This window comes from Papilio xuthus, unplaced genomic scaffold (assembly GCF_000836235.2).
Source record: "Papilio xuthus unplaced genomic scaffold, Pxut_1.1 DF824888.1, whole genome shotgun sequence".
In the NCBI taxonomy this organism is placed as follows: Eukaryota; Metazoa; Arthropoda; class Insecta; order Lepidoptera; family Papilionidae; genus Papilio; species Papilio xuthus.
This window is the reverse complement of record NW_013533761.1, coordinates 1,169,070-1,195,747: the sequence shown is the minus strand read 5'-3', so window position 1 is coordinate 1,195,747 and position 26,678 is coordinate 1,169,070. Positions and strand designations below refer to the sequence as shown.

The 26,678-nt window shown below is 34.6% G+C and overlaps 6 protein-coding genes across 9 annotated transcripts; 3 read left to right on the top strand and 3 right to left on the bottom strand.

The window, feature by feature from the left end:
* The first annotated feature begins 757 nt into the window (after positions 1-757).
* On the top strand, positions 758-2,307 carry LOC106127166 (INO80 complex subunit B). Its single transcript, XM_013325194.1, has 3 exons — positions 758-942; positions 1,011-1,360; positions 1,749-2,307. The coding sequence occupies exons 1-3, from the start codon at positions 891-893 to the stop codon at positions 2,289-2,291; spliced, it is 945 nt and encodes a 314-aa protein (XP_013180648.1). The 5' UTR covers positions 758-890; the 3' UTR covers positions 2,292-2,307.
* Positions 2,308-2,807: 500 nt separating this feature from the next.
* Positions 2,808-5,170, bottom strand: LOC106127167 (BTB/POZ domain-containing adapter for CUL3-mediated RhoA degradation protein 3). Its single transcript, XM_013325195.1, has 3 exons — positions 4,743-5,170; positions 4,409-4,668; positions 2,808-4,332 (listed from the first exon to the last, which is right to left on the bottom strand). The coding sequence occupies exons 1-3, from the start codon at positions 4,906-4,908 to the stop codon at positions 3,880-3,882; spliced, it is 879 nt and encodes a 292-aa protein (XP_013180649.1). The 5' UTR covers positions 4,909-5,170; the 3' UTR covers positions 2,808-3,879.
* Positions 5,171-5,482: 312 nt separating this feature from the next.
* Positions 5,483-8,968, bottom strand: LOC106127246 (organic cation transporter protein). Of its 2 annotated transcripts, none has more exons than XM_013325332.1 (8): positions 8,639-8,719; positions 8,264-8,357; positions 7,809-7,968; positions 7,252-7,578; positions 6,954-7,178; positions 6,425-6,642; positions 6,151-6,350; positions 5,483-5,923 (listed from the first exon to the last, which is right to left on the bottom strand). In XM_013325332.1, the coding sequence occupies exons 2-8, from the start codon at positions 8,298-8,300 to the stop codon at positions 5,699-5,701; spliced, it is 1,392 nt and encodes a 463-aa protein (XP_013180786.1). In that variant the 5' UTR covers positions 8,301-8,357; positions 8,639-8,719; the 3' UTR covers positions 5,483-5,698. The 2 variants fall into 2 exon arrangements, with proteins under 2 accessions (XP_013180786.1, XP_013180785.1); XM_013325331.1 differs by having other exon boundaries at positions 5,484-5,923; positions 8,264-8,343; positions 8,639-8,968.
* Positions 8,969-9,969: 1,001 nt separating this feature from the next.
* On the top strand, positions 9,970-15,366 carry LOC106127096 (probable protein phosphatase 2C 58). 3 transcript variants are annotated; one of them, XM_013325079.1, is made up of 10 exons: positions 9,970-10,184; positions 10,453-10,687; positions 10,984-11,036; positions 11,678-11,801; positions 11,992-12,167; positions 12,268-12,523; positions 12,692-12,910; positions 13,117-13,248; positions 13,330-13,739; positions 13,820-15,366. In XM_013325079.1, exons 1-10 carry the CDS (start codon positions 10,074-10,076, stop codon positions 14,060-14,062), a joined length of 1,959 nt encoding a protein of 652 aa, XP_013180533.1. In that variant the 5' UTR covers positions 9,970-10,073; the 3' UTR covers positions 14,063-15,366. The 3 variants fall into 3 exon arrangements, with proteins under 3 accessions (XP_013180533.1, XP_013180532.1, XP_013180531.1); XM_013325078.1 differs by having other exon boundaries at positions 10,984-11,075; positions 11,995-12,167; XM_013325077.1 differs by having other exon boundaries at positions 10,984-11,075.
* On the bottom strand, positions 14,069-16,800 carry LOC106127098 (intraflagellar transport 20). Its single transcript, XM_013325080.1, has 3 exons — positions 16,472-16,800; positions 16,247-16,401; positions 14,069-16,043 (listed from the first exon to the last, which is right to left on the bottom strand). The coding sequence occupies exons 1-3, from the start codon at positions 16,593-16,595 to the stop codon at positions 15,927-15,929; spliced, it is 396 nt and encodes a 131-aa protein (XP_013180534.1). The 5' UTR covers positions 16,596-16,800; the 3' UTR covers positions 14,069-15,926.
* A 118-nt stretch (positions 16,801-16,918) lies between these two features.
* Positions 16,919-26,223, top strand: LOC106127095 (spatacsin). The gene is made up of 14 exons (XM_013325076.1): positions 16,919-17,417; positions 17,498-17,912; positions 18,028-19,898; positions 19,990-20,160; positions 20,330-20,521; positions 20,704-20,986; positions 21,194-22,120; positions 22,186-22,343; positions 22,614-22,775; positions 23,135-23,671; positions 23,945-24,142; positions 24,329-24,837; positions 25,172-25,318; positions 25,779-26,223. Exons 1-14 carry the CDS (start codon positions 17,241-17,243, stop codon positions 25,849-25,851), a joined length of 5,820 nt encoding a protein of 1,939 aa, XP_013180530.1. The 5' UTR covers positions 16,919-17,240; the 3' UTR covers positions 25,852-26,223.
* Positions 26,224-26,678: the final 455 nt, after the last annotated feature.

Below are 26,678 nucleotides of genomic sequence, written 5' to 3'. Positions count from 1 at the left end.
CATATGTCTATAGGCAGCAACACTTTTTTACCATATTGTATGGCAAAAAATAAAAAAAAAATCCATGTCTTCAGGGTGTGATTTACCTACAATTAACTGCAATTACGAACTGTTCATTGTATAAGACTCTAACTCTTGTAAAATGAAATATAATTGTGCCAAAACATCTTAATCTTTTAAAATAAATTCATAAGTGCTCTTTTATGGTTATCCCGGTTACTTCCCGTTAGAGAGTCGGGTCCGAGATTTATGTATCTCTTGAATAATTCATGCTACTTAAACGTGCAACTCTTAATAATAAACTAAACTTTTATTCAAATAATTTATGTTAAAATGTACTTTTATGAAATAGAATTAAGGAATTACATACATTTCCTAGGAATATTATACAATACCGTAATACATACATTTCTTTAACATATAAATAAAGTAGAATAATCCTTAGGGATGAATCTTACGAACGGTTTTGCGCCCTTCCATTGCTAAAAACGGGTCAGGGCATATAATATAATAACTTAACCTGAACAGACAATTTCTGATTTAAAGTTGGGAAGTCATATTAGTATTTTCCCAAAAATTGCGAACAACAACATTGCGAATTAAGTGGATACTATAAACTATTTCTTATATAATTTGTATATATGTCAATTATAAAAAGATAAATATCGTGTTTAAACATTGCAATTTTGTTTGCTGAAAAGACTTGTAACTAACCCATTACAGGCGTGTTGACAACACTGACTCTGACAGCTGACAGTAGAGGTGACACTGATATCCTCACTTCGCGTAAAATCGCAAAAAAAATCGAATACTAACATAATTACTGGATAAAACCTAAATAAACTTTGGCCTACGCTCCTTTTATTTTAATGAAATAAACTACAAAAAATATGGTTCGCCGACTGCGTGAACAAAGTACAACGGAGGATGAAATTGTTATAGGTACAAATTATTTATGTTATGATAAATATACCTGAATATGCGAAATTATAAACTGTAAACAATTTTAGATACTTCACAAGAAAAGAAACAAAAGCGGCATAAACACAAAAAACACAAAAAGAGAAAACCTGAAAATGACTATGAAAGTGATACATCTATAGATGTCTCATTTGAAGATGTCTTAGATAAACCGTACAAAGTTAAGTCAAAAAAAGAATTACCTGGTACTTCTGCTGCTGATTATTTAAAGTCTCAAACCATGAAATCATCCTCTGATTCAAGAAAGTCTATTCCCGGCTCATCATCTAGTACTCCTCCAAAAGCAACTGCAAAGAAAAAGAAGAAGGGTAAAGATAGTGGCACTTCTAGTGACGAAGAAAGATGGTTGGATGCTATAAAATCAGGGAAACTTGAAGAAGTAAGTAAATTTAACAAAGTTATCTACCAGTTATTTTATAAAATCTCCCTAACAGAGTTGTGGGAAAGGTCTAGGCAAGGCAAGGTTTAACATAAAAAATTTCTTTAATAATAAATTATTTAATACTGTTTATGATCAAGACATAGTGTATGTTTGAAAACTACCCTTAAACAAATATGAAAAATCTTGCACATGTTTGTAACTATAAAAGTATCTGACAAGGGTACAAGTATGTCTAACATCTTATTGTTTTTGTTTTGATTAAATCAACTCAAAGAAATTGAATATCAAAAGTTATTTTTTATTGTTTCATTTGTTATTGGTATAAAATATTGCTTATTAAGCTAACGTAAAACATGTAATAACTTCTTGGAACATTCCATTTTAGGTGGATGAAGAGCTGAAAAAGATAAAACCAAAGGATCCTAAAATGATGACAGCAAGACAAAGAGCAATGTATGAGAGAGGAAATGATAAAGAAACAAGCCCTGGAGGTGAAATACTGCTTGCATTGCCTTCTGGCTATAAAGAAAAGGTCATGACCGCAGAAGCTATACAAAAGGCTGCCTTAAAGTCGCAAAAAAGAAAGCAATTAGCTGATGAGAAAAGGGAAAAGGATAAGAAAAAAACAATGGATAGACTTTTGAAAAAACAAGAATCGAAAAATGTAAAAAATGCACAAAAAGGGAAGCCAAACAGAAAACTTGAGCCCATGATAGTGTATAAAAATAACAACAATGAAATCACTTTAACAATGCCCCCAGACATTCCTTATCCTTTAGAAAGAAAATTACCTATTGAGACACCAAAGCCTGTAATATGTGGTGTTGATAATTGTGTTAATATCAAAAAATATCAATGTTCTAAAACTGGTGTTCCACTGTGTAGTTTAGAATGTTATAAGAAAAACTTATTAACATTAGCTCAATAAAAATACCGAAAAAATAGTTTTATCTTTTATTCTTGCTAATAAGATCTAAATAATGAAATATTAAGCTTTTTTCATCTTTGCAATGGTATACATCAATAATGTTTTATTTCAATAAAAGACATCAAATAATGCGGAAACAAAGATTATATATTTTTTCAAGTACACATAAACATCCAAGCAATTTTACAGTTAGATTGTGATTTTTACATTGTTGATAGGAATAACCAATATTAACAAAACAGTAAGATCTTAACTTTTTTGTAACATTTTCAACTGAACTTTAAAGATATAAAGCTAATTTTAACGTGACATTTATACAGAGTAACTATTTTTGTCTATGGATTTCACCGTATAAGATTCTCGCTACTTCCTAGACTAATAGCCTCAATCAAGATTGTCTGGATATAATATACACATGTGTTCTACAGTATACTAATTACATATTTTATAATAATATGAAGATCAAGTACAATAAAATAACACATCTATAAACCAATTTTACATTTTAATTTAAATGAAGGAAGAAATGTAGATTTATTTGATCAAAAAATATGAACATTATTATAAGTTATGAAAGTTAAGATAAATATTGCACCTAAGACATTACTTATTATAGTTAACACATCAATTTGGCAATTTATTTGAGCTATAGTCAATATAAATTTAGTACATGCAATTTTTCTACAATATTTCATACAATGTACTTTAAAGTTTGCTTTATACAATCTATTTGACTACAAAGAACATTTAAAATTCCAATAAGTTATGTACGCTATGTTATGCTATGTTTGCTATAAATCCATAGATCCATGAAGATTTTTTCTGGAATAAACATGATAATGGCTTTCAACCACTGATCTCCATAAATGGTAGTTGCTTGTTTGATTGTTGTTGGTTTGAATAAATGAAAGCTTTTGTTTGGTTCCAACTTAAGTGTGCCTGTTAACATTACTGACACTACCTTTTATATTAGTTTGAATCCTCACCACTATTACCAATCGCAACTGTCACTGCCAAAATGACGAAAATCAAATAGGTACACATTACTATGGCTTATAGCCTGTCCATGTATAGGAGTCAGTGCTTTTAACCAACTCACATTCTTCTTTTTATGTTAACCTATGCCATTACATATTCATCTTTACATGTTTTCCACTAAAGTTCACTTAAATCTGCATACAAATACAGATAATTTTAAAGCACTACATACACATTTTAATTTCAAGTGATACATTGTAATGACCGAAGTATATTTATGACATTACAAATTTAAATATAAAGTACATCTTGCTAGTTATTTTTAATATACTACATCTATATAATATTTAAGATACATAAAACGTTTAAATATATCATAGATATGTAGACACATTAAGTAAATAGTTTAGGTAAATAGTTCATCAGAGTCTAGTCACAAATGCCACCTATACTTGAAACATGTTATAAAATTCAGCAAAAGGGTCTATAGCACTGTAAAGGATTACAGAATGAAGCAAGGTGGACAGCCATACGATAAATCGTTGCCAGCTGCGTATCAGACATTTGTCCTCTTTGAGTTGCGTAGGCGGGCCAGGCCTGACTGTAACCGCTAAGACTGATTATTTTGCTTGTTGGACCTGAGTCGGGCCAAACCCGAGCGCTCCTCTTCCTCATCGCTAGTGCATGATAGCCCTCCAACAGCTCCACGAGATGAAGTCGCTTGGATCAAATCTTGATCAGGTCCATTTCTACTCTCATAAAGCAAAATGCCCAATGTCTCTTCATAAATCCTGGCCTCAGGGAACTCAACCTTGGTGTGCTTTTTATCAGTAGCATAAACAATAGATGTGCAGCAAACTTCAGCACATTTCTTTCCATGACCAAAGAATGACCAACAGCAGATTTCAGTAGAACCAATGACATCCTTGATGAAAAGCACCCTTCCACTAAAGCGTAGCGAGAGCTTGTCAAAGAGTTCAATGTTTTTAAGCAAATTATCATCTGAAGTGCTGGTATATGAATACTTGTTGTTATGGCGATTAATCAGCAGCTTCACCACAGGCTGAAATAAAAAAATATTATTGTATAAATATATTCATTTATGATTATTCTTGAGACCCATTTTGATTATTACTTACCTTTGATGTAGACATTATAAGCAATTGCTCCTCCCTTTGTGAGGTAATCAAAGGTACTCGGCAAATGGGTTCAGCATCTCTTTCCTTCTTATTCAAAGCTTGCAAACAGGCTTCTGTAAGCTCTTCGATCAGGAAATACTTAGCCTCGGCGAGCAGTTCCATGGTCTCACGGAAACTCTCCGGTAACGCAACTGACCCATCGCGCAAGTAATTTAATATAGTACCGAAATGTTTGCCGCACCGGTCGATCAAAATCCAACCTATAATGACATTTAAAAAAATATTAACAAATTTAAAGAAGACATGAAGCGAAAATAATGAAATTGATAAATACCGTCGGAATCAGTTAATACTTCCATCCTGCCACTGAACATGGTTCTCAGCATGTTATCACTCTTAGTCAGCGTTCCTATTGTTGTATAAAACAATGTCCCTCCCACATTTAACTTTACATACTGTGAAGGGCTTCCCTTCAAAAATGTTTTGTGATCGCCCGACATTTTAGAAATTATTCAGAAGTCAGAAGAGATAAACACAAACAGAGATGGCGGCGATTTTTGTTCTCAAGAACTGACTATTGAAATGTGGAACTATTTGTTGTTTTCCATCGATATAATCACGTACACCATAATGTTTGTGAAATATTGACATAAATATTACAAAAATACTACAATAACTGACAGTATTGAATTTGCAATAAAAAATGTCAGACAGACATATCCAATCCAAAGGTTAACCCAAGCGTAGGCAAAGATTAAATCAATTACTTCATTTTCGACATGCGCACTGAAATTGAAACATGCGCCAACATGCGCAGTGCACAGTAGTATTTTTAATCTACATGTATAAATATCAGTGTGTATCCCACTCTGTGTTTAAGGTTTTTAACAAGGAATTATTAATTAATTTTTTATGTAGGTATTACAAGGTGGAACTACAATATTCAATTCAGTTTTATGAATTAAGAATTAATCCTATTTATGTCTGTAGTGTCTATTCTTTAAGTTAATCTTTACGTTTCCAATGTCGAAACTGGTCAAAACACTGGGGAAAATGTCTGGACAAACCCGCAATGGGTTTATAGTCACTTTTATTGTAAATTTTTATATTGTTCCTTGTTTATACGTATAAATAAAAAAAATAATGTAATCAAAATTGTAAACAAGTTGGCTTTTGTAAGGAGTGGAACCCACGGGAAAAAAATCTCCTCTCAGATCGTAGGGTTCAGGAGTATGATTTGGATTGAAGCATGATTTAAATTAAATTTCTAATGCAATTAAACTTTTTTATTCAATCATTTTCATTTTTTTCCAAGGCAACCACCGGATCTTCGTCGCTAGTATTCAAAAGTACTGGTGTATATGTTTGAGTGGTTTTTCCAAATACTTGAGCATCTTCAATTGTTTCGGGCAATTTTTTATTTAACGTTTCAGGCAATAACAAGGTGCTGATAACTCCGATAACTGAAACACCTGTTAATATTACTGACGACAGCTGCGAATTAACACGATGTCCCTGAAACCAACAATGTCACGTATTGTCTATTTGCAAAGATTATAACGAAATGTTTATAAATACCTCTGTTATCATCGCTAAACTTCTATAATTTATAATGCTTTTGTAATTAAACTTGTAGATCATACATTAAATGAATCAAATGTTGATTACGGCAAAAGGCGTTTAGGTAAAGTTTTATTGAAATAACGAGACCAAGATGTGATGACTTTACTTTTCATACTTACCAAATAGAATATGTAAGGAGCCAAAGCAGAACCTCCACTGGAAAATAAATTCCCTAAACACATTCCCGATTGTCGGATGCATGTTGGATAAAGTTCAAAATTAAGTATGTTTATTATATAATAACCCATTGTTGCTGACAACCTGGTAACAATCACGATACCACTGCCTATTAATGGGTGCCGAAAAATTGCATTTGAACCTAAAACAAAAAAAAATAAAATAAAAAACATTAAGAAATCCTATTACATAGTAAAATAATTATTTTATACTAACTGCTTTCCCTCAAAGCAAGGATGATCCACATGCAAGCACCGATAGCGAAAGACAAGACGCCCGTATTCCGACGACCAATCCGGTCGGCTAGCCAGGCAGCTATGAAATATCCCGGTACTTCGGCTAATGCCTGCCATAGGAATTCCAAGAAAGGATTCCCATCTGACTTGTCTCCCGAACTCATCATTATAACGGTATAGTTCACACTAATGCAAACCCTGTGGATTTCATTTGGTGAGCAAATGTAGTTAGTTTTCTTCATAAATTGTAAACGAAGCTACATATATGCCAGTTAAATAAAAATACCTAAGTATTTACGTCCAGTATACCATTACCAGAATAAAGGGCGTGTGACGTATGTATCACTCCAACCTCTTACATAATAAGGAAGGTAACTGGAGAGAAGTCGCCAAAGGATGATATGGGAACACCTACTCTTATAATTTTAATATTTGTGTTTTTACGAAATAAATTCTTGTGAAAATATTTTGCAGCTTTTACTAGTTTTCCATATGATTAACAAACGTACCAAAACACCAATTGTAGTGTAGTATTTTTAGCCAACGTCCACCCTGAAAACAACGCGATATATCCCAAGGTTTCGTTATTTTGCACAGGTTTGACATTTAATATTGAATTCTCTGTTTCCACCGATAGATCTCTTTTATTCTCTTTTGCTATTTGCTTCAAGTATTTAACACATTTTTTCGAATGCCCCTGAATCCATAACCATCGGGGTGACTCAACCATCTTCCTAAAAATTCATTAAAAAAATTACACATTTAAAAATATTAAAAGATATTTAGAATAAGAAGTAGATACTATACCAAGAAAATATAAGAAAGGGAATCTGTAGAATAATGGTGGCAATGAAAAATGTCTGCCAATGTCTTAACCACCAAAACAATACTGCCATTAGTGCCATGCCAACACTCCAACCGGCGAAACGTAACGTCGCGGTGGTGGAGCGACGTTCCGCAGAGGATAACTCCATGGATATAACAGTGACGCTTTGGATAGCAGACCATGATGGGAACGCGGCGATCACAGATCCGATCACAAAGAATATGAAAGATGATCCCGCAAACAAGGAGATAACACGACCCAATACAAGCAACGCAAGGGATGTTATATATGCAGGACGCCGACCATATCTGAAAGAATTTCTGCGTTACTTATGATTAATACCTTTTTAATTTATTTTTATATTACTTAATTTATATTTTAAAAAATACATTCTTTAAAATATTTTACTGCTGTGAGGTAGTGTCGTCAGTCATCGCTGTCGGTCCTAATGCGGACAACACAACCACACCGACACTTTTTATTTGCGTTTACGCAGCGTTAATAGTATAGTACAACCCGTTAACAAATTTAAACTAACGCGTCTCCAAACCATCCGAAAACCATAGATCCAACAAGTTCTCCAATTTTGCTCGCAGCAAAAATATTCGCAACATATAACTCTTTGTCGCACACCCAATTGTTTTTTGTTGGAACTGTTTCTTCGTACCAAGTTTTATCATATTCATATTTATCGCATGCTGAAAAAAAGTGGTATGTATATATATTCATAATTATATTGTACGGAAGACTACGCATGAGCCATATACATCTTTGATAGTGAAAGTAATTTACCTTGAAATCAAAATTAAACAAGCAACGATTAATTTCAAATAGTAAACAGTACTAACTGTAACAAAGATAATCAAATAAACTCTGTTATCAAAAAGAATAAGATGAATAATTTAAATAGCCTTTTCGGCAGTGGAAACTTACTTTAGATGTATGTATATAGAGATATTTATTATAAAAAAAAACCTTTAATAAATTAGCTACCTTTAGTATCGTTACTAGATGATCCATTGATGTACATTAAACAACTATCGAACTTCACTTCGCCAGCGGCATTGGTATACCTTTTTAAAGGAAACTGGAATTAAAATTCGCAATAAACTATCTTACTAATACATATTATAAATGCTAAAGTTTAGATGGGTGGATGGATGGATAGATGGATGTTGTCCGAGACGGCTCAACGAATTTTGATGGAATTTGGCATAGATGTACAACATTGTCTGGAAGAAGACACAGGCTATTTTTTCCTCCAGCCAATGTTTTAAGGTTTTTTGTATTTCTGCGCTGAGGAAATAGCTAGCAACAGCAATAATAGTATATATCTTAAAGTATTGTAACTAATAAGAATTCACTTACTGCGGGATATTTATTTCTTTCCAATAAAGTTCACTAATACTATCGGGTTTGCCTGAAACTTGACACATATGGGGAACCACCACTAACGCTAATATTAAATTCATGTATGCCATTGGCCATAATACCGCAAAAATTACGTTATAAATAATATCAAACTTTTTTTGAAATCTACCATCTTGACCTATTTCTATAAGCGCCTGGTCAAAAACGGAATCCATTTTTAACTATTTTGTTCCGTTAAGGTAGCAAAAAATATAATGAAACATAAATTGAGGTTGTTATTATAATGCTTAATGAACTACTGAGACGTATAATTATTAGAAGAATTCACAATGAAATGTTTTATTGTGTGCTCTTTCATATTATTTAAACAAAAATTATCTTCGCATTTACACAAACGGTAAGATTTTATCTTTGTATTCAAACACATTGTTTGAACAGAAAAATTATCACTTAATGGTACATTACATGATTTCTTAATAGTCAGACGTTATATTTGCATCTCGGTATCGTTATGAAATGCAAGTCTATGTAGTTTATTATGAACTAAAAATCCAAATTAAGTTCTTAGTTTATAACACCTAAGGATAAAAAAACAAAAATGTGTCTTTTGTAGTAATTCAAACAAAACACTGTCAACTACAAATAAGGAAAATGTTTTGTATATTTTCCAGAACGCTATCCTTAAAGTTATTTGAATTGTAAGTCATTGTTTGTATAGTCTTTTGATTTACAAATTCAAGCCCTCGAGAATAACGGCTAGCAGCTTGGAGCAAAATCACTTTATTTAAGTTAATACCATCCGTTTTCAAATTATGGGTGTAAGAAATTTAACCACTAAGCTTTTTCTGGGTTCTGTTCTTCATTCATACTTTTAATTTTAATATAGCCGAACCAGCGTATTATACATCTTACAATTATAGTTACAGACCCTTAGTGGAGATTTTTTTATACTAAATTAAAATTAAGCGACTATCTTCCTAATCATTTTATTAAACGATTCTGAGACTGAGTCAAAAAAATAACGACTGGCCTTTTCAGCTACTAGTTGATTGTGGTGCGTGTGCTGTAAATTTTAAATACCCAAATACCCGAATTGATACTGCTGCGCATTTTTCCTATGAGATCTGCTTAGAATGTGAAAATTGTAATTAGTGTTATAATTAAACGTTATTTAAATTACATTATCTAGTTTTTAAAAGTGATCAAAATCATTATTATATTTCAAACAGATCACCATTACCATTATCACAGCATTTTTGGGAAATTGTATTTTATTCAGAAGTTTGGTGTAAGTTATATTTAATCTGTTTTTCAGTTTTGTTTTGTTATCTGTGGTTGGACGGCTTGCTTGCCGCCTGCGCGATTTTTTGGGAAATTCGCGCGTCAGTTATTTTTTGGTCATATTTCATGTACACATCTTTAGTTGATCACAATGGGTGCATATTTATCTGAACCAGTTACTGAAAAAATGTCCAGCGATGAATCGAACGCCAAACTAGAGTGCGGTGCAAGCTCCATGCAAGGATGGCGTGTCAACCAAGAGGTGCGATTTGTTTGATAATTATATGGTTAAAATTTTTCGGATCACTTAATCACCAGATACTTTCGTACAAAAAACGCAATGTTCCATATACTTAATATGATTTAAAGAAATAGAAGCGCTGTATGACGATGTATTTTCCATTTCACACACTTAAGTATTTTGCCCATAGATGTATAGTGTGACACCCACGGAGAAACATTGCAGCAAAGTATTTAATGTGATAATTCGGTATAAAATATTATTACAGCTATTATTCATAATTTTCTAGGATGCACACAATACAATCTTAGATTATGATGCTGATACATCTTTCTTTGCTGTATACGACGGTCACGGCGGCGCGGAAGTGGCTACATATTGTTCACAAAATTTGCCAGAATATATTAAAAAGACAGATGCATATAAAAACGGGGACCTAGTTAATGCTTTAACAGATGCCTTTTTGGGATTTGATGCAACTATTGTAACAAAAGAGGTTATGGATATTTTGAAGGAACTTGCAGGTAAATAAGTTTATTTTTGAGGTCTATATAATTATAGCTACAGCCACTGAAGTAAAACATTTTGGACAGTAATACTATGTAAACTATGTATTATTTGAGACTATGTTCTATACCTGTACCAAATTTCAATAAGAAATGTGGAATCATTTCAGAGTTATCTAGTAAATATATTAATCAAACATATCCCACAGGAACAATTTACACATTTACTATCCAGTAACAAACATCCATCCAAATAAACATTTACATTTATAAGTAAGAAATAAGAATTTAATAGCTTATGTTTGTTTTGTTAGGTGAAATAAATCCTCCGGGCACAAGTGACATTGAAGAATCAGAGGATGAAAATGTTAGTAATTTATATCAAGAGGCACACCTACCTTTACAGGTGAATTATTAAGCTCCCATTATTGAAGAATAAATTAGAATATTGACCACAGAGCTGAATTATAATTTTCTCAGTTTGGTTTGTAGTCAATGTTGACATGATCATAACTTTGTTGTAGATAAAGCATTTCAATGATTCAAATTATTAGACTAGGAGAATGAGGACTATAATGGGCTAAATTGTCCAAATACCTCATAAAGTTAATATTTTAAAGCTTCTTAATCAGTTCCAGGAAAGAATATAGTAGGATAGTATGAAATATTAGTAATTTTATTTTGTTACTAGTTATGATTTTAGTTAGTATGCAAATAGAAAAATCAATACTTTAATTTAATTAGATTTATGTCAAAATTATGCAAAATTGTTTTATGTAATTTTTCTCACAAAGTTACCTTGTGATTGCTAAAATTGCATTTATTATTTCACTTCAAGGCTAATGGCAAGGATAAAATTTAACTATTACATACATTATAACTATTCTTATATACTAAAATATAATTCTAAAGTCTAATTATGTTATAAGAAATCTACACTTTTACAGTTTTACTTTTACAGTTGCTTCTGTTATATCTTTAAACTTCAATATATTTATTTTAATGCAGGAAGTGCTGGCTAAATACGAGAATAAATTGACTGCACTACACCGAGCTAGACTTGGTGACACAAATACTCCTTTGTCACCATGCTTGAGAGCTAAAAAGAATACAGAAGAATCTGGAGCATCAGGTAACCTGATAAATACATATTTTATTTGTATGACTGTAAAAAATAAGGTTTAAGATTTTGGTTGTCTATAGTATACTGCTTAATACTAACAATATTTTTGTTCCAACCTGTAAAACTTGTGATACATAAACATGTCTACAGATAAAGAAGCTATAGATTTGTAGATTTTTAGACATATATTTTCCCTCAGCAGCATCAAGTTCAAGCTCAGGGCATGCAGCAGGTTCAAGCTTAGAACAAACATGTGATGCACCATCCTCTAGCAAAAATGGTGTCACTGACGATGTAAAGGAGAACGCCGAGGAGGACTCTGGAGGAGTTTCGTCAACAAATTCGAACGAAGTTGACAAAGATTTGAATGGAGAGGTAAAGCTACATACATTTCATAAATATCTAAATCTACAGTATTTAAATATTACAAATAAAAACATTTTATGTGTTGCTCAAATTTAATATTACATTCTAGGTTTCGACCAGTGAACCGGAGAAAGTGGTCAAGGAAAATGTTAACAAACCAATTTTACCAGCACCGGACAGCTCTGAAGATAATTGCCAACCAGAACAAAGTGAGAATGTAAAGAGCTCTACAAATGGTTGCAATGTTGTCACCACCGAAAATTGTAATGGAGAGGTGACGGGCTCAAAACAAATAGATGGCGAGGACAGTAATATCACTTCGTCTAATGGCTCAGTAACACCTGTCAAAACTGGCAAAGCCAATGGTAAAGTAGTTTTCTTTTTCATTTTTTTAAAGTATCTAAAATTTATTCACAGACAAGTTTTGGACCTGTGGTGTATATCCATAACCAAAAGATGTTTTTTAAATTTTGTTTAAACATATAAAAAAAATGTGTTATAATTTTTTTTAAATCAACTACTTTTATGTGTAGATAAAACATCGCCTGTGTCAAGTTCGGGCAAAGAAGTTCCTGAGAGGCCAAAAAAATCGAAGTTACGCAGAGCGGCCGCGGCTGTATACGAGTCTATCTTACGTCAAGTGCCTGAAGAAGATGACGATGAGAGCGACTCCAACGACGAAACCTTTGAGGGTGGAGAGATCTGTTCATCTGATGATGACAATGTTAATGGTGTTGAAGAATCATCTGAGGGTAAATATCACATAGAGTTGAAACTAAAGTGTAAAACAGCCATGTCTAAACTAATATGTAAACCTACAAAAACTTTTCAGTAAGATTATAAAATATTAAAATTATTTCAAAGTTTCTTTTAAATTTCTGTCGCATTTTTAATAGTCGTTTCATTAATAGTTATAATACATAAAAATATTTAGCTTAAAAATCTTTACCTTTTAAAGAGTGTGAAGAAGAGGAAGATGAAGAAGATTACGAAGCAGAATCCAGTGATGAGGAAGGTGATGAAGATATAAACATGGCTGAGGAACCAGGCAACGATAGCGGTTGCACAGCTATTGTTGCTCTACTTAGAGGTACTTTTTCCCTTAAATATGATTTCTGATAATGTCTAAACATGTACATCAGAAGACTAATCGTATTTTGTTTGTCCTTAGGAAACGAACTGTATGTAGCTAATGCAGGTGATTCCCGTTGCATAATATGCAGAGAAGGGAAAGCTATAGACATGTCTATAGACCACAAACCGGAAGATGCGCCGGAACTCGACAGAATCATAAAGGCCGGTGGAAAAGTTTCCTATGACGGACGTATAAACGGGGGACTAAACTTATCACGTGCCATTGGCGATCACTCTTACAAACAGAACAAAGAATTGGATGCTAAAGAACAGATGGTGACTGCTCTACCGGACGTCAAAACTCTCACAGTAGACCCCGCAAAGGACCAGTTTATGGTACTGGCATGCGACGGTATATGGAACTTTATGTCCAGTCAAGATGTGTGCGACTTCATTACACCCAGGCTTGCAGAGGGCCGCGAAAGATTATCACAGATCTGTGAAGAGGTAACGTTAACTTTCACTGCTTCCCATTTGCTACCATAGCTGTAACATTTCTTCATAAAATTGTTTATTTTATTTTCCAGATGTTCGACCACTGCCTAGCTCCGACAACAATGGGTGACGGCACCGGATGTGACAACATGACGGCAATTATAGTGAGGTTCAAAGACGGTCTGATTGCGGACGTGGGCCAACACTCCAGCACCACGGAGTGCCCGAAGAAGCGCACGGCGGACTGCGAGCCGTGCAACGAAAATCAACAGGACAATAAAAGGCAAAAACTTGACGATTCACTGTCAAGTTCGGTGGTGACATCCAGTGTTTAGACTTAGTTTGACTAGGGAAACAGTGTTTACGACTTACACATATGTGTCAATAAGACTTTATGGATAACATTGTCATCTCTAATGCAGGCCATTGATTACTCTTCACTTTAATTTGATTCTTCTCAAAAGACATGTGACATTTATCATGAGATTTTATGTAAACTGAGAATTTCCCCTAGCATTATCATACAACTACTAATTGTATAGTAATGCTATAGAATGTTATTGTAAAAGTCAAAAAAAAACATAAAAATTGAATGACAATACCAAAGTTCATGAAATGAAAAGCTTAATTATTTATTTTTGTTTTTTCCAATCTAATACAAAATTCAGTAAAATTTTAGCTTTAAATGACAATCTCCTGATCTTCATACATCATGAATGTTATTCCTACGTAACATGCTACAAATAATATTTAAAAGCAATTTTTATACATATATGTAACTTATAAATTATATTTAAGAAAGGAATAAACCAATTTGCCAAAATATACAATTTTTTATTCCTTTTTGATCATTCAGAAATAGTCATATTTTGAATCATTCAATCATCTTAATCTAATGTTTTTTTGATAGAATTACAGAGTGTGTATTCAGACAAATAAATTAGTATATAAAAAACTGTCGTATTCGTCGCGCTAAGCAATATGAATATAGTTTTGTTTATGAAAAAATTGCACGTATTAGGCGTTTAATTATAGGTTTGTTTACATAAAATCTCAAAGAAAAATGGAGACTATATAAGTATGTTAATTCATTTATTTCTATCTTAATAATTATGACATGTATCCTTAATTCTTATCTCTATATTGGGATATGAAACTAATAGAATAGAGTGCTAACTTACGGACTCTGGGATTTAGCAAACAATCTTAAAACAAGGCCCATGATTAATTAGTGGATAAATGATTTTTAGTGCCAGTGGAAAATCGAATTGATCCAATTCTCAGTTTAAAAGGTGACAAAGTCCTTGTGATTTAAAGATAATTTGCCTAAAGTAGCCTTATTTGTAATAAGAAGGTGATGAGATGTTTCAAGTTTATAAATTAAGTATAAAATATACATGCAGAACATTGGGAAGTATAGAATTTTCGAACTGACTTGTCTGCGTTAGTATTTAGTTATAAGTTGTAAATGTAAATTTACGAAATCATTATTAAATACCACCTAATTTTTAGTACATATTTAGAAACAATTCTTACAGAGTTTTGTTTAGTGTTTTGTCCAAAAGTGGCATTGATCTTTATATTTTAGTCACAATAATTAGTGTCTGACAGATAAAAAACACGAGAATCACTTTAAATATTATACAAAAACGATAATATCAATATTTAAATTGTAAGTGCTACGTATTTTCCTTTTCAGTTGACATAAAAGAAAAACATCTATTTGGTGATATTATGTCAGTGTTCCTACAATATTCAAAAGTGGTTTCGTAAATAAAACGCTATATTCAATTATTTATCTGTTACTGTGTAGAATAAGTACGTAGTTATATTTTTGTAATCACAGGTTTGTAAAATTGTATTTCTCCAATTTTTAGTCAACTTCTGGTAAAAAGTAAGGAAATCATGGTTACACTTAAATGCTTATGTTATGTTCTTAAAAATAGTCCAATCTAAGTTTGGTTGTCTGCAAAACTGATTTTATTATAGAACTGTCTTTATTTGGTGTGTTTAAATGAAAATTACATTTTTACTGACTAATATAGTTTTCTTTAAGTGGATATATCATATCATAGAAAAATATACTACCTCAGTATATTTAATTTAGGCTTATTGGTAAAACAACTTTCAGTGCATACAATTTTTAATCTAACAGTGGTAAGTTTTAGAAATGTCGATGATAATCACCATACCCAGGAGCTATCGAAGTGCTGTCAAATATTCTATGGTTTCCATTTGACTTGCTTCTAATATTTGTAAAGAATCATATTCTGCATCCAGCTGTTCTAATAGCATGGACCTTTCACTTATCTCACTCTGGAATATAATATAGTTATTTACAATCAGATCTCACATTTAAGTTTAAGGATGACATAGGTAAAGAGGTACCCATATCGTCATCCCTCTCATTATTTTTGACAAAACAGAGATAGCGATATGTTTAGGCAAGTATGTTAGTGTTAGAATCCAACGATTAGACATAACACAGGCTTCTAGTATGTAGTCGAACAATTGCCTACCTGTAATTTAGCTTGATCGTTTTCTCTTTGCTTTGTTATGGACTTCAAGAGATTCATACTTCCTATTGCTGCCATTTTCTGTTTCTCGACGTTCTCTCCCAACTCTTTAAGCGTTTCCAACAATGTATTTATTATTTTTCCAAAATCCTTCACCTCTGAAATAAAGCAAGAACATGCACGCTCCATAGGAAATCAAAGCTAGAATATAAAGTAGTAAATGCTAACTGGTTTCATATTCTTTACATGTATCCCGCAGATCTTCAGTATCCTTAAGAACATCTTGCTCTAATATCCTTATCTTATTGATGTCGTCATAATATAAATGTGCTTTTTGCAACTCATCTGCCATTACAAAACTTTAATAAATTGGCTTTTGGTTTCTTTTGCTTTTACTTTACTGTTGCTTAGCAACGTGTCCACAAGCCCCCACCCTACATCTGGATCCGACAATGCCCTTATTTTGTAATTCCTTCGCAACGTTTTAAGCCAAGTCTCTCTGAATCGGGACATTAAGGGCATTAAATAAGTTTGGATCTATTTTATAAATCTTCCGCAATTTATTAACTTATTGAGTGTTGCTTATAATAAAAATAAAACCATAGCGTTCATGCCCATAAACAATTATATCCAATTACTTGTCAATGTCAAACGAATCATAAACTTGAAAACACTAAGTTTTTATTGCGGTTGCACCTACAAAATCTTACTACTTGAATATCTTAAAATTAGCTATTGATCTGTGTGTAATATCAATCACTTTTAGGTGACAATGGTTAAAAGAAAATGTGTTTACCAATGAATCTTAATTGTTGGAATTTGACCGGGTTATTTATCAAAATATAAAATGAATGCAGACAACATCGAAATGTACAAACATAAGTGACGTTATTGTTTTATTATAATATTGTTTTCGTTATTGTATAGCTGCTCCTTTGTCTCAGTGTAAAGTGATTGATATTTGCTTGGAATGGAGGTAGACAATTAATGGAAAATCATGGAAGGATTAACACAAAATGAAAAAATCATTTGGTCATGTTGGGAAGAAAAGTCACCGAGAGATGTGGTCAGAGAAGCGGCTGCGAAAGGCACTCATATTGATTTAGCTATTCAATATTTAATGCAAAAGAACTCTTGGACTGAATCTTCCTCAAGGGAATGGTTTTCGGCTGAGGTACTTATTGTTTATTATTCAAAATGGAATAAATACACCTAAATGATGTGATTAATAAAATTTTCTTATGTTTGTAACAGGTTAAGGCATGGACTGTCCAGCTTCTTCTGCGAAAGCAAATCTTTAAGGTGCTCCATGTCTTAAATAAAGTGAATATTAACCCTGAAGAACATCTAATGACACTTGCAGCAACCTCTTCTAATATTGAATATAGAGACTTTATTGTTGAGCAATTGGAAAAACTATCAAAAGATATAAAAAGTGAAAATTTGGATAAATGGTTAAATTTCAAAAGGCATTGGAACTTATTGAGATATTTAGAAAAATCTTTTGAGGTTGATGGAACATTTAAACAAAATAAAGTATTTGGCGAAGGAAATGATAGGGTATTTGTAAATGAAAGTGAGATCAAAGCACTAACAATTGAAGAAATTGAAAAATATCCATCACATTGGAAAAGTAAAATAGCTACTACATTGTTCTTTAACACATTTGGTAAGTAGATTTAATTTCTTATTTTAAATTATAGTTACAGGAACATTATCTTTTGTATTTTACAAAGTATTTTATTGTGTAAAAGGACAAAATATAATCTTGTAACATTTTTCAGAATACTCACTACTGGACTTTTCATCCCCTCAACAAATGTGGATGCATCTTTTGGAACGGAACAAGGCAATGGTATTAGTTCGTTGGATAAATGTTCAAACATCAGAAGTTGTTAGAGATATGAATGCAAGATATAATTTTTTTATAAATGAAAATTTTGTTAACAAACTTTTGAATGTAGATACAAAAGGATTTAGTAGTGAAGTGCTTACTAATTTAGATAAAATTTTTCGATCTTGGCCAATCACAAATGAAATGATTCAAAGTGTTGCAGCGAGTAATTGTTTTGTGTACACTAAATTGTGTATTTATGACACTCTGTGCTCCTATGGCATAGTAAATGATGAGGAACGAAAGAATTTGTATGTAATAATTTCCAGACTGGCACGAACACAGAATTTGAAACAAATCGATGATATTTTCACTGAGTCTTGTGCTACGATAACCAAACAGGAATTTTATGTTGAGTTGGCAAAATATTGTGTGAAGAATAAATTATATAATGTATTAACAATGTGTGTTGAGGGACATATACTAGATACTGATTTATCTGAAGTTGAACAAGAAGCAAAAGACTGCATTGAGTTGTGGTTATTATTTAAGAGCATTGAACAGACATCGGACAGGCAGAGTCATGTAGTGCCGGTTTATAAAACTTGTCAGCAAATAGCTAAAGATAATATTGACGACTACATATCAACAAATCCTCATTTAGTTCTTGGCATGATTCTACTTGAGGATGACGCAAATCTATTTGATATATTTTCGAAGCTCGACAATCTACAATTCAAGGATTTTAAGTTACCCAACAAAGGGTACAAGCACAAACTTCCTCATTTATATAATGTTTATAAGAAATTTGCTGGTGGTTATCAAATGTATGATTCAAAAGATGTGAATGTGTATCAACTACTCTCAGGATATCGTGGTTTAGATGTATCGAAAATATTTGAATTTCAATTGATTAATCAGAATACGAAGAGTATACTTGCTGAAAAATCTGATAGGCGCAGTTTGGGTAGCCTTTTGTCTAGCGATGTGGACGTAAGAGGTGGAATTAAGTTATCCCAGAGATCAATTGATATGCCAGATTTTGAAAATGAGAAACTGATTAAGCGATATGGATACGTTGCGAAATTAAATCACGTGTACTATTTAAAACAATACCGACCTTGTAATGCTAGTCAGGCATTTGTAGCTCAACAATATCAGACATACAATAGGCTGCAAGAGAAAAGTATAAAGAGTGCTTGCTGTGAAGCTCATGCCTTAGCTCTGCAGAATTGGTCGGACCCAGCAATGGCAGCCTGTGCAGTCTCCTTTGTAGCAATGATCGGCTGCAATCCATCCAGATGTAGAGTCCATATGTCGGCAGCGAAAATGATAAAGGAACATTTGATGGTCAATAAAAATTTCTCGGAAGAGAAAGCGAATAAAGTTGTCAATGAATACATGTCTAAACTCATGCAAAGTAATGATCAAGCCGCTAAAGAAATTTTGCTTTATTTAGAAGAAATAACCATTAACAAAATAAAACAGATGCAAACGGAAGATAAGTTTGATATGACTCTCGTTTTGTATGAATCTCAAACGATGGTGAAGTTTGCAATACTCCATAATTTGCAGTTACCAGAACTTCAGCTCAAGGAGTTTGTTAGGAACAACTCGTGGTTTAATTTCTTGCTGTTCGGTGACGTATTCAGATATCCTCTGTCACAAATGCTCCAACTGTCTCAAGACTTTGAGAAGCAATCATATGCAGAGCACTTGAAGTACATAATGTTACACAAAACTACAGAAGAGGACAAAGATTTCAAGTCTGTTTCAAGTAATGGACAGAGGAGATACTCCAGGCTCAATTCTATGGAAGTGGTAAGTTCTTTTTTTAACTTTCGTATATATCTGGTTAGATAAAAGCTATGTTTCAGTTTGTAGGTAGCTTGAAAGATGCGCTCTTTTCTAGAGTCCTACTCAAAGCGTGTCATTTGAGTTTCCATCGAGTTGGTACATGGGGCGTGAGCTGTGGGAGGTGGCGGCGGCTTGCCACGGCCCTGAGGACCCGCCCGCCGCGCTGCTCCGGGCCGCTGACATCTGCAGGGAACCCTTGCTGGTCCTCATTGCCAGCTGTTATGAAGTAAGTTTTATATACTTATTGTAAGTTATAGATATTTTCAAATATCTTGACGGCTCAAGGTCATCGGCGCTGTGTTCTGCGCGGCATCGTGCGCGAAGTTAATTTCCGCCAAGATATTTTAAAATTAGAATACTATATTTCTTACATTTGAACAATGTTGTATTAACAGCCAAACGCCGTGGATGTTCTGTGGGCGCAATGGGTCCTGGCCTCCATAGGTTTGTCAGAACGCAACCGCGAGGAGCTGCAGGCCAAGATCTCTCATCGGCCGCTCTCAGAACAGTTCCTCGTCGTGGCTGAAGTGTGTCTTGTTGAAGGTTACATTGCCACACTGCAAGAATCCATGCTCGTGTTTATGTCGGTAAGATGTAATTTTTTTTTTAATTTTCAGTACCACCAAAAACTGTCAGTTTGGTATTATTTTAGATTACTTATCAAATTTCATTTTCAAATGTGTAAATTAGAGAGTAGCTTTATATTGATTAAATCACAGACAAATTGCCTTAGCAGTACTAAAATTACTTTGTTACTTAATATTTTCAGGATAGTCCTCTTACATTGCTAACAACGTTCCTACATCGTTGCATTCGGCTGCGTACCTTCGACATGGAAAGTTCGAGAACCCTCGGGAACTTTCTGCAGCAGTGCCAACGCAAGTACAGCTCGGAGTCCGCCGGCATGCCGTGGCACATGTCCAAAGAGATGTTACAGAAAATTGCTGTAGAATTAGTTAAGATTGCACTGAGTTATAGCTTCGATAGTGCTTTCCATCAAAGGGAATTTCTCCGGTGCTTGTCTGATGCGCAGTTCGAGAAAGGATTGATGGGTAAGTTTAAATCAAGAACTGCCAGTAGACTAATTGTTAACTGTACGGATTTCTGGTCCCTTCGTAGAGAGTTCGAATCCTGCTATTCGACTTTTGTCGTAAACCATATCCTAGCCTACAATGGTTCAAGAAATTAAAAAAAATACAGTTTTGTAGAATACCACATCCTTGCTAGAGTAATTTTTAATAACGTGTTTTAATTTTCAGTGCCAACACCAAATTTTAAGACCCTCTTTGAAATAATACAAATATCAATGCAAACATCTTTGTTTGTGAATATACAAAAATTGCTGAGTGACGAATGTGAGAATTATCTCGCTGAATGTATAAAAATGTATACAGAAAAGAAAAATTACGACGTGGCTTTAAAGATTGCCAAATTAGCCGCGTTACCTGTGAACGAAATACTGCAAATAGAATGGGCACATAAATACGAAATGTTGCATATGAGAGAGACTGAAATTGAGGACAAAGATTTGACAATATTCATAGCGGAATGTAGCGAAGCGTTCAAAAAAGCATCAGTATCGTTCACCTCAGCGACCGAGTTCCTCATCCGACACGCCGCTTCTATAACCGATCCAATACAGAAGTTTTACTCATATAGAATAATAATGAGTTGGTTCGAAGAGAATCATGAATACGGCAGAAGAAGAGAGGAGATCGAACATTTAATGTGGCACGCGTACTTCAGCGTGGAGAACCAAGACAATGTATTCCTCAATAGTTACCAGTGCCTCTTGCATTTCGTACTAACGGGACAGAAAGATAAGACTTTGTCTCAAAGTATGGCTCAAATGATCACTGATAAACGATTCTCGGTAACTCTGCATCAAATAGAAGTAGAATCTGATGTGGGGAATATAGAAGACGTGGTGACACTAGAAGAGCCGGATACTATAGACTGTTGGAGGAGAGTCGTAAATCAATTGCTGGAGTTGAGGTTGCTTGTTGAAGCATTTCGTTTATCAGCTCTATACGAAACTCCACCGGAGTATCTGTACAGGGCTCCAGTCTGTCCTGTTCAGATCATAAGGACGTGTTTGCGACTGGCCGAGGGCGCTTGCTCACCGTACGAGCTGCCGCAAGAGCTTCGTTTAGACATATCGTCGCCGTTACAAAATAAACTTACAGGTAATTAAAACCAGATGAGTTAGTTTTAGCTATTGTACTTGATTTAACTATCTATAACACTTCAGTATCGGAGACGTCGGAGACAAGTTTCGAGGAGCTGGTGGTGATCCAGGAGCGACAGGAGGCGGGCGCGGTGCCGCAGCTGGCCGCGCGCGAGGACGCAGACCGCCTCGCCGCGCTTGATGCCCTCGCCGTGCGCAGCGGACTCTCCCTTGCTAAACAGGTACCCTGCATACCCTACTCTGCATATTCATCATGACAACATCATTAAGATTGCCATCATCATGTCACATAAGGATGAAAGAAAAAGTACAGTGTAATCCAAACTTTATGGTGGCTCGAAATTACTCACAAGTCGATTTGTACTGCATCATTTTAGATATTGGTGTTAGAATGCAGAGGATTTCCTTTACCCACTGTTGGCTCAACATTTAAGGTCTCCAACAATTTTGTTTTTTTTTATGTTTGAATTTACCTGAATCTTGTTTTTTAGATTGCGAGTTACTTTCGAATAGCATTACAAATCGGACGGGAGTATACATTCGTGTTGAAATATGAATGTAATCCTGTTGACTTCATCAACCTGGTGAGCGGCAGGGCGCGCATGTCGCTGGCTAATCTCGTCTTCCGGACATTTAATGTTCCTTCCAAACAGGTAACCATGTTGTTAAATTAACCCGTTAAAGTACACTGCAATATAGCAGAATAGCATGTGTTTACAAGTTCATTTCTAAACTTACTACGTTTTAACTTATATGTTACTACGCAAGTAGCGTACATAAATTCCTACTATTTTATTGATAAAAAGAATGTTATATATGATATACTAGCTGTCGCCCGCGACTCCGTCCGCGCGTAATAAAACACACACTGAATAAGTACCCTATATGTTCTACATCTATGCCAAATTTCAGCGAAATCCATAAATCTGTTCCGGAGACACCTTCAAAAATCCATCCATCCATCTAAACATTCTTATTTATAACATTAGTAAGATGTTTTAAATACAAACAGGTCGCTGAATATCTCTGTTTGGAAATGGTCGGTGCGATAATATCTCCGCATCTAGTGAAGACATCCACGTTCAGACAAAAGGAGCACTTCCAGTACACATTATGGGGCTTTGTGCTCAACTCTGATATTGAGATGTTTCTGAATATGAGACCGGATGCCTGCAGTCATATAGGAAGACTGATACTTGATCATTTGATAGCCTTTCAAAAGATATACAAAGCGACAACCACTTTTAAAATACCAGAAAATACTTTAGACGACAGTTGCTTGGATTTGGAAACTTTGATAGACGAAGAATATCAACATGTCGACAATGATGAAGTGGAATCTGTTTTGACGGAGGAAGGTACTTTATTGTCCGCTGAAACAGAGTCTGTGTACTCAGTGTCCACTGTGTACACAGTCGGTAACAAGATGACAAGAGACACGAGGAGGAATCTATTCGACGCAATATCAAGGAGTAATGTACATATCAGATACGAAGTCAAATCTAACATAAGGAAGATAACTAAAGGCGCCAAACTGTCGACTAAACAGGTATGTTGTGCTAACATGTTTTAAAGATAACAATGATTACTGCTTTTTGAAAAAAAATATCTTTTCCAGCTCCACTTACCTCGCAACTTTGGCAGTATTTTGGTAATAATGGTTTAGTTATGTTTATGATTTAATTAATCTCTTTTTCCACTTGGCAATCACATTTTTAGAAGAGTCGTGTGTCCCATTTCCTCTGGCACGACCGCGCCTGTTATGAAATGGCCGTGCGACTTGTAGCTTAGTGGAAAAATGTTTTAATATGAATATATGTAGGTGAACATAATCTGCATCGAGCTGCTGGTGCTGGGTCACGAGTGCTTCTCCGGCGCGTGCGACACGGAGGGCGTGGCGGTGACGCTGCGGTCTGCGCAGGCGCTGGCGGCGAGACTGCTGGCCGCGCGCTCCTGGCGCCTCATGGTGCGTCTGCTCACTGGACTGGCGCGATACACAGAGTGCGCCTACATCTTCCAGGTTACCTACGTTTTACATCGCACAATCTCCTTCCCCATACAGACTTTGTCTAATTTAGTCTTACATATTATGTTCGCCTAATATTCTTACTACAATATTTTTTGATTTTCAAATCAAAGTAATTTCAATAAAAAATGTCTAAAGATTTTTTTCTTAATTGTTTAACTTTAACTTTGGTTATACCAGGCTCTACGTGACAATCATCAATTCGAATACCTGCTCGGCCAGTTCGACTACATGCTGGGCCAGCAGGCGGACAGGATCGCCGCCTTCAAGCACGGCCTCCTCGACTTCCTGAAGACGCACTGCCCCGGCGACACCGACGCGTACATCATGGTCGCCCTGCACTTCAACATGTACGCTGAAGCTGCAGACGTCAAGAGGCGACAAGCTCTGAACCTGATCGATGACTTAGAGAAGATAGCAGATGAAGCGCGTCCGAAGAAATCACAACCCACCTGGGTTATGATACATGATAATGTTTCTACAAGGACGCTACTGGACACGGCTTTGAATCACTGCACGGACGCCGCAGAGCTGTACCTGCAAGGAGGTTGTACAGGATTCGCCGGGGAAATGGCGACTCTCGCGCAACAGATCGCCCTGCAGATGTCGCTACTGAACGCCTCTCCTACCAGACTCATACTGAACAGAACTCCCGAACAAATGTACCATCTAGTCAGTGACTATTTGAGGTTAGTGGATTTTAATACGTACTAGCGGTCGCCAGACTTCAGCGCTGAATTATAAAAAAATATAAATTACTCCTGCACTCATAAACTACCTTTTGGTAAAAGCCTTATCGAAATCGGTCCATCATGTTCACGACGTACGATTTTTTTAGATATTACACAGGCATTACGATTTTTAAACGAATTCAAAGCGTAGTTAACCAATCTGCACTGGATTAGAGTAGTTCTGAGCCTTTAGATGGGGACATATTAGGAATATTCAAATGTTCAGTATTTTAACTATTTAGTGAAGTGAAAAGTTTTACCAAGTAGACAATGATTGAATGTGTTGGTTTAGTTTGATGGAGGGGTTGGTGCTGCTGTGTGGGCGGGGCGGCGGGGCGTGGCGCGAGCTGGCGTACCGGCGCGCCCTCACCAACGACCAACCCTACCTGCGCGACATGGCCGCCTACAGGCCTGACGTCGCTCACGATTTTATTAACAGGTAAACGTACTCACATTCCCTATTCTCATTGCTTATGGTTACTAAAGCAGGCGGTAAATCTGAACTTCTTACATTAAAAGCACACTAAGGGCCTTTTTTACCACGACTTCAAGGGCTAAAAGGCGATTTACGTTGCTTTGTTTACGTGTCGTCGTAAACAAGGCTACGTAAATCTTCAAAACCCGGCCAGTTTGGTAGCTAATCGTGGGTTCCTGAGTTCAAAATCTCCGTTTAAAACTTATTGTTATCTCTGTGTTGTCAAAGATAATGTCAGGGTTGACGATATCTTTTATAAAGAGATTTTGAACTCCGAAACCCACGGTAAGCGACTAATACTTTACAATGTCATAGAGGTTCGTAATAAGCGCGCGGGGTCGTCGATATTTCTGTATCTCAAGATCATAGTGAGAAAAGCCGCTGTAATTTTCTAGATTATATACAGTTTTTATTTAATTTATAGATATAAAACGGAGAAGAAGAAAACGCCCGTGTCTCAAGCCGCCATGACGGAGCTTCGCAATCTCTTGAGATGATGAACTTTCAATATATCCCTAGACAACTAGATCTCATTATAATCATCATTTTTTTAATATTTTATATCCCAAAGCATTGTTATCGTAGTTATAAGTAATATTATAAAATTTACTCCTACGTAATATAGTGGGTAAGTCAAATAAGATTTTTAATAAGTGCTTAAATGTGTTATAACTTTGATATTAAACTTAAATGTTAATTTTGCTATATTTTTGCATGAAATATTCTGTTATATTGCGGTTATTTTAAAGTGAGTCGCTGTGATAATCATAATTGGACTGAGGACTATTTTTTATAACTTGTTACAATAAGTCAATTAATATTTACTTTTAATACTCCTTACACTCTGCGTTATTTACTCTTTGACTATATTACGATTTGACACTGACGTCTATGTTACCAGGTCATAAAATTAAAAAAAAATTGACACTGACGTTTATATACGGACAGGCTATAAACATAGTATTTTGTGCCCATTTGATTTTATTTTGCCGCAACGTGTTGAATGTAGGAAAAAGAATAAACAAATTTTCTTAAAATACAATTTTTAATATAAATTAACATAAACCCAACACAAGACATTGGCTATCGTCCATACTAAGAGATTATAAAGCCCTAATTTAGGGTACAAGAAGAACCTTAGTTCTTTTAATACTCGAATGCAATTTGTGTTTGCATAACGAAAACATTTTTTTTCTAGAAATTAAGTACCAGTTTCGTAGATAAATACTGGATACAAATTACATAGTTTTAAACTATACAATAAAATCTTTCTCATGATTTTAAAATTTAACAAAATATCAATAAATAATTATAAAAAGTAACC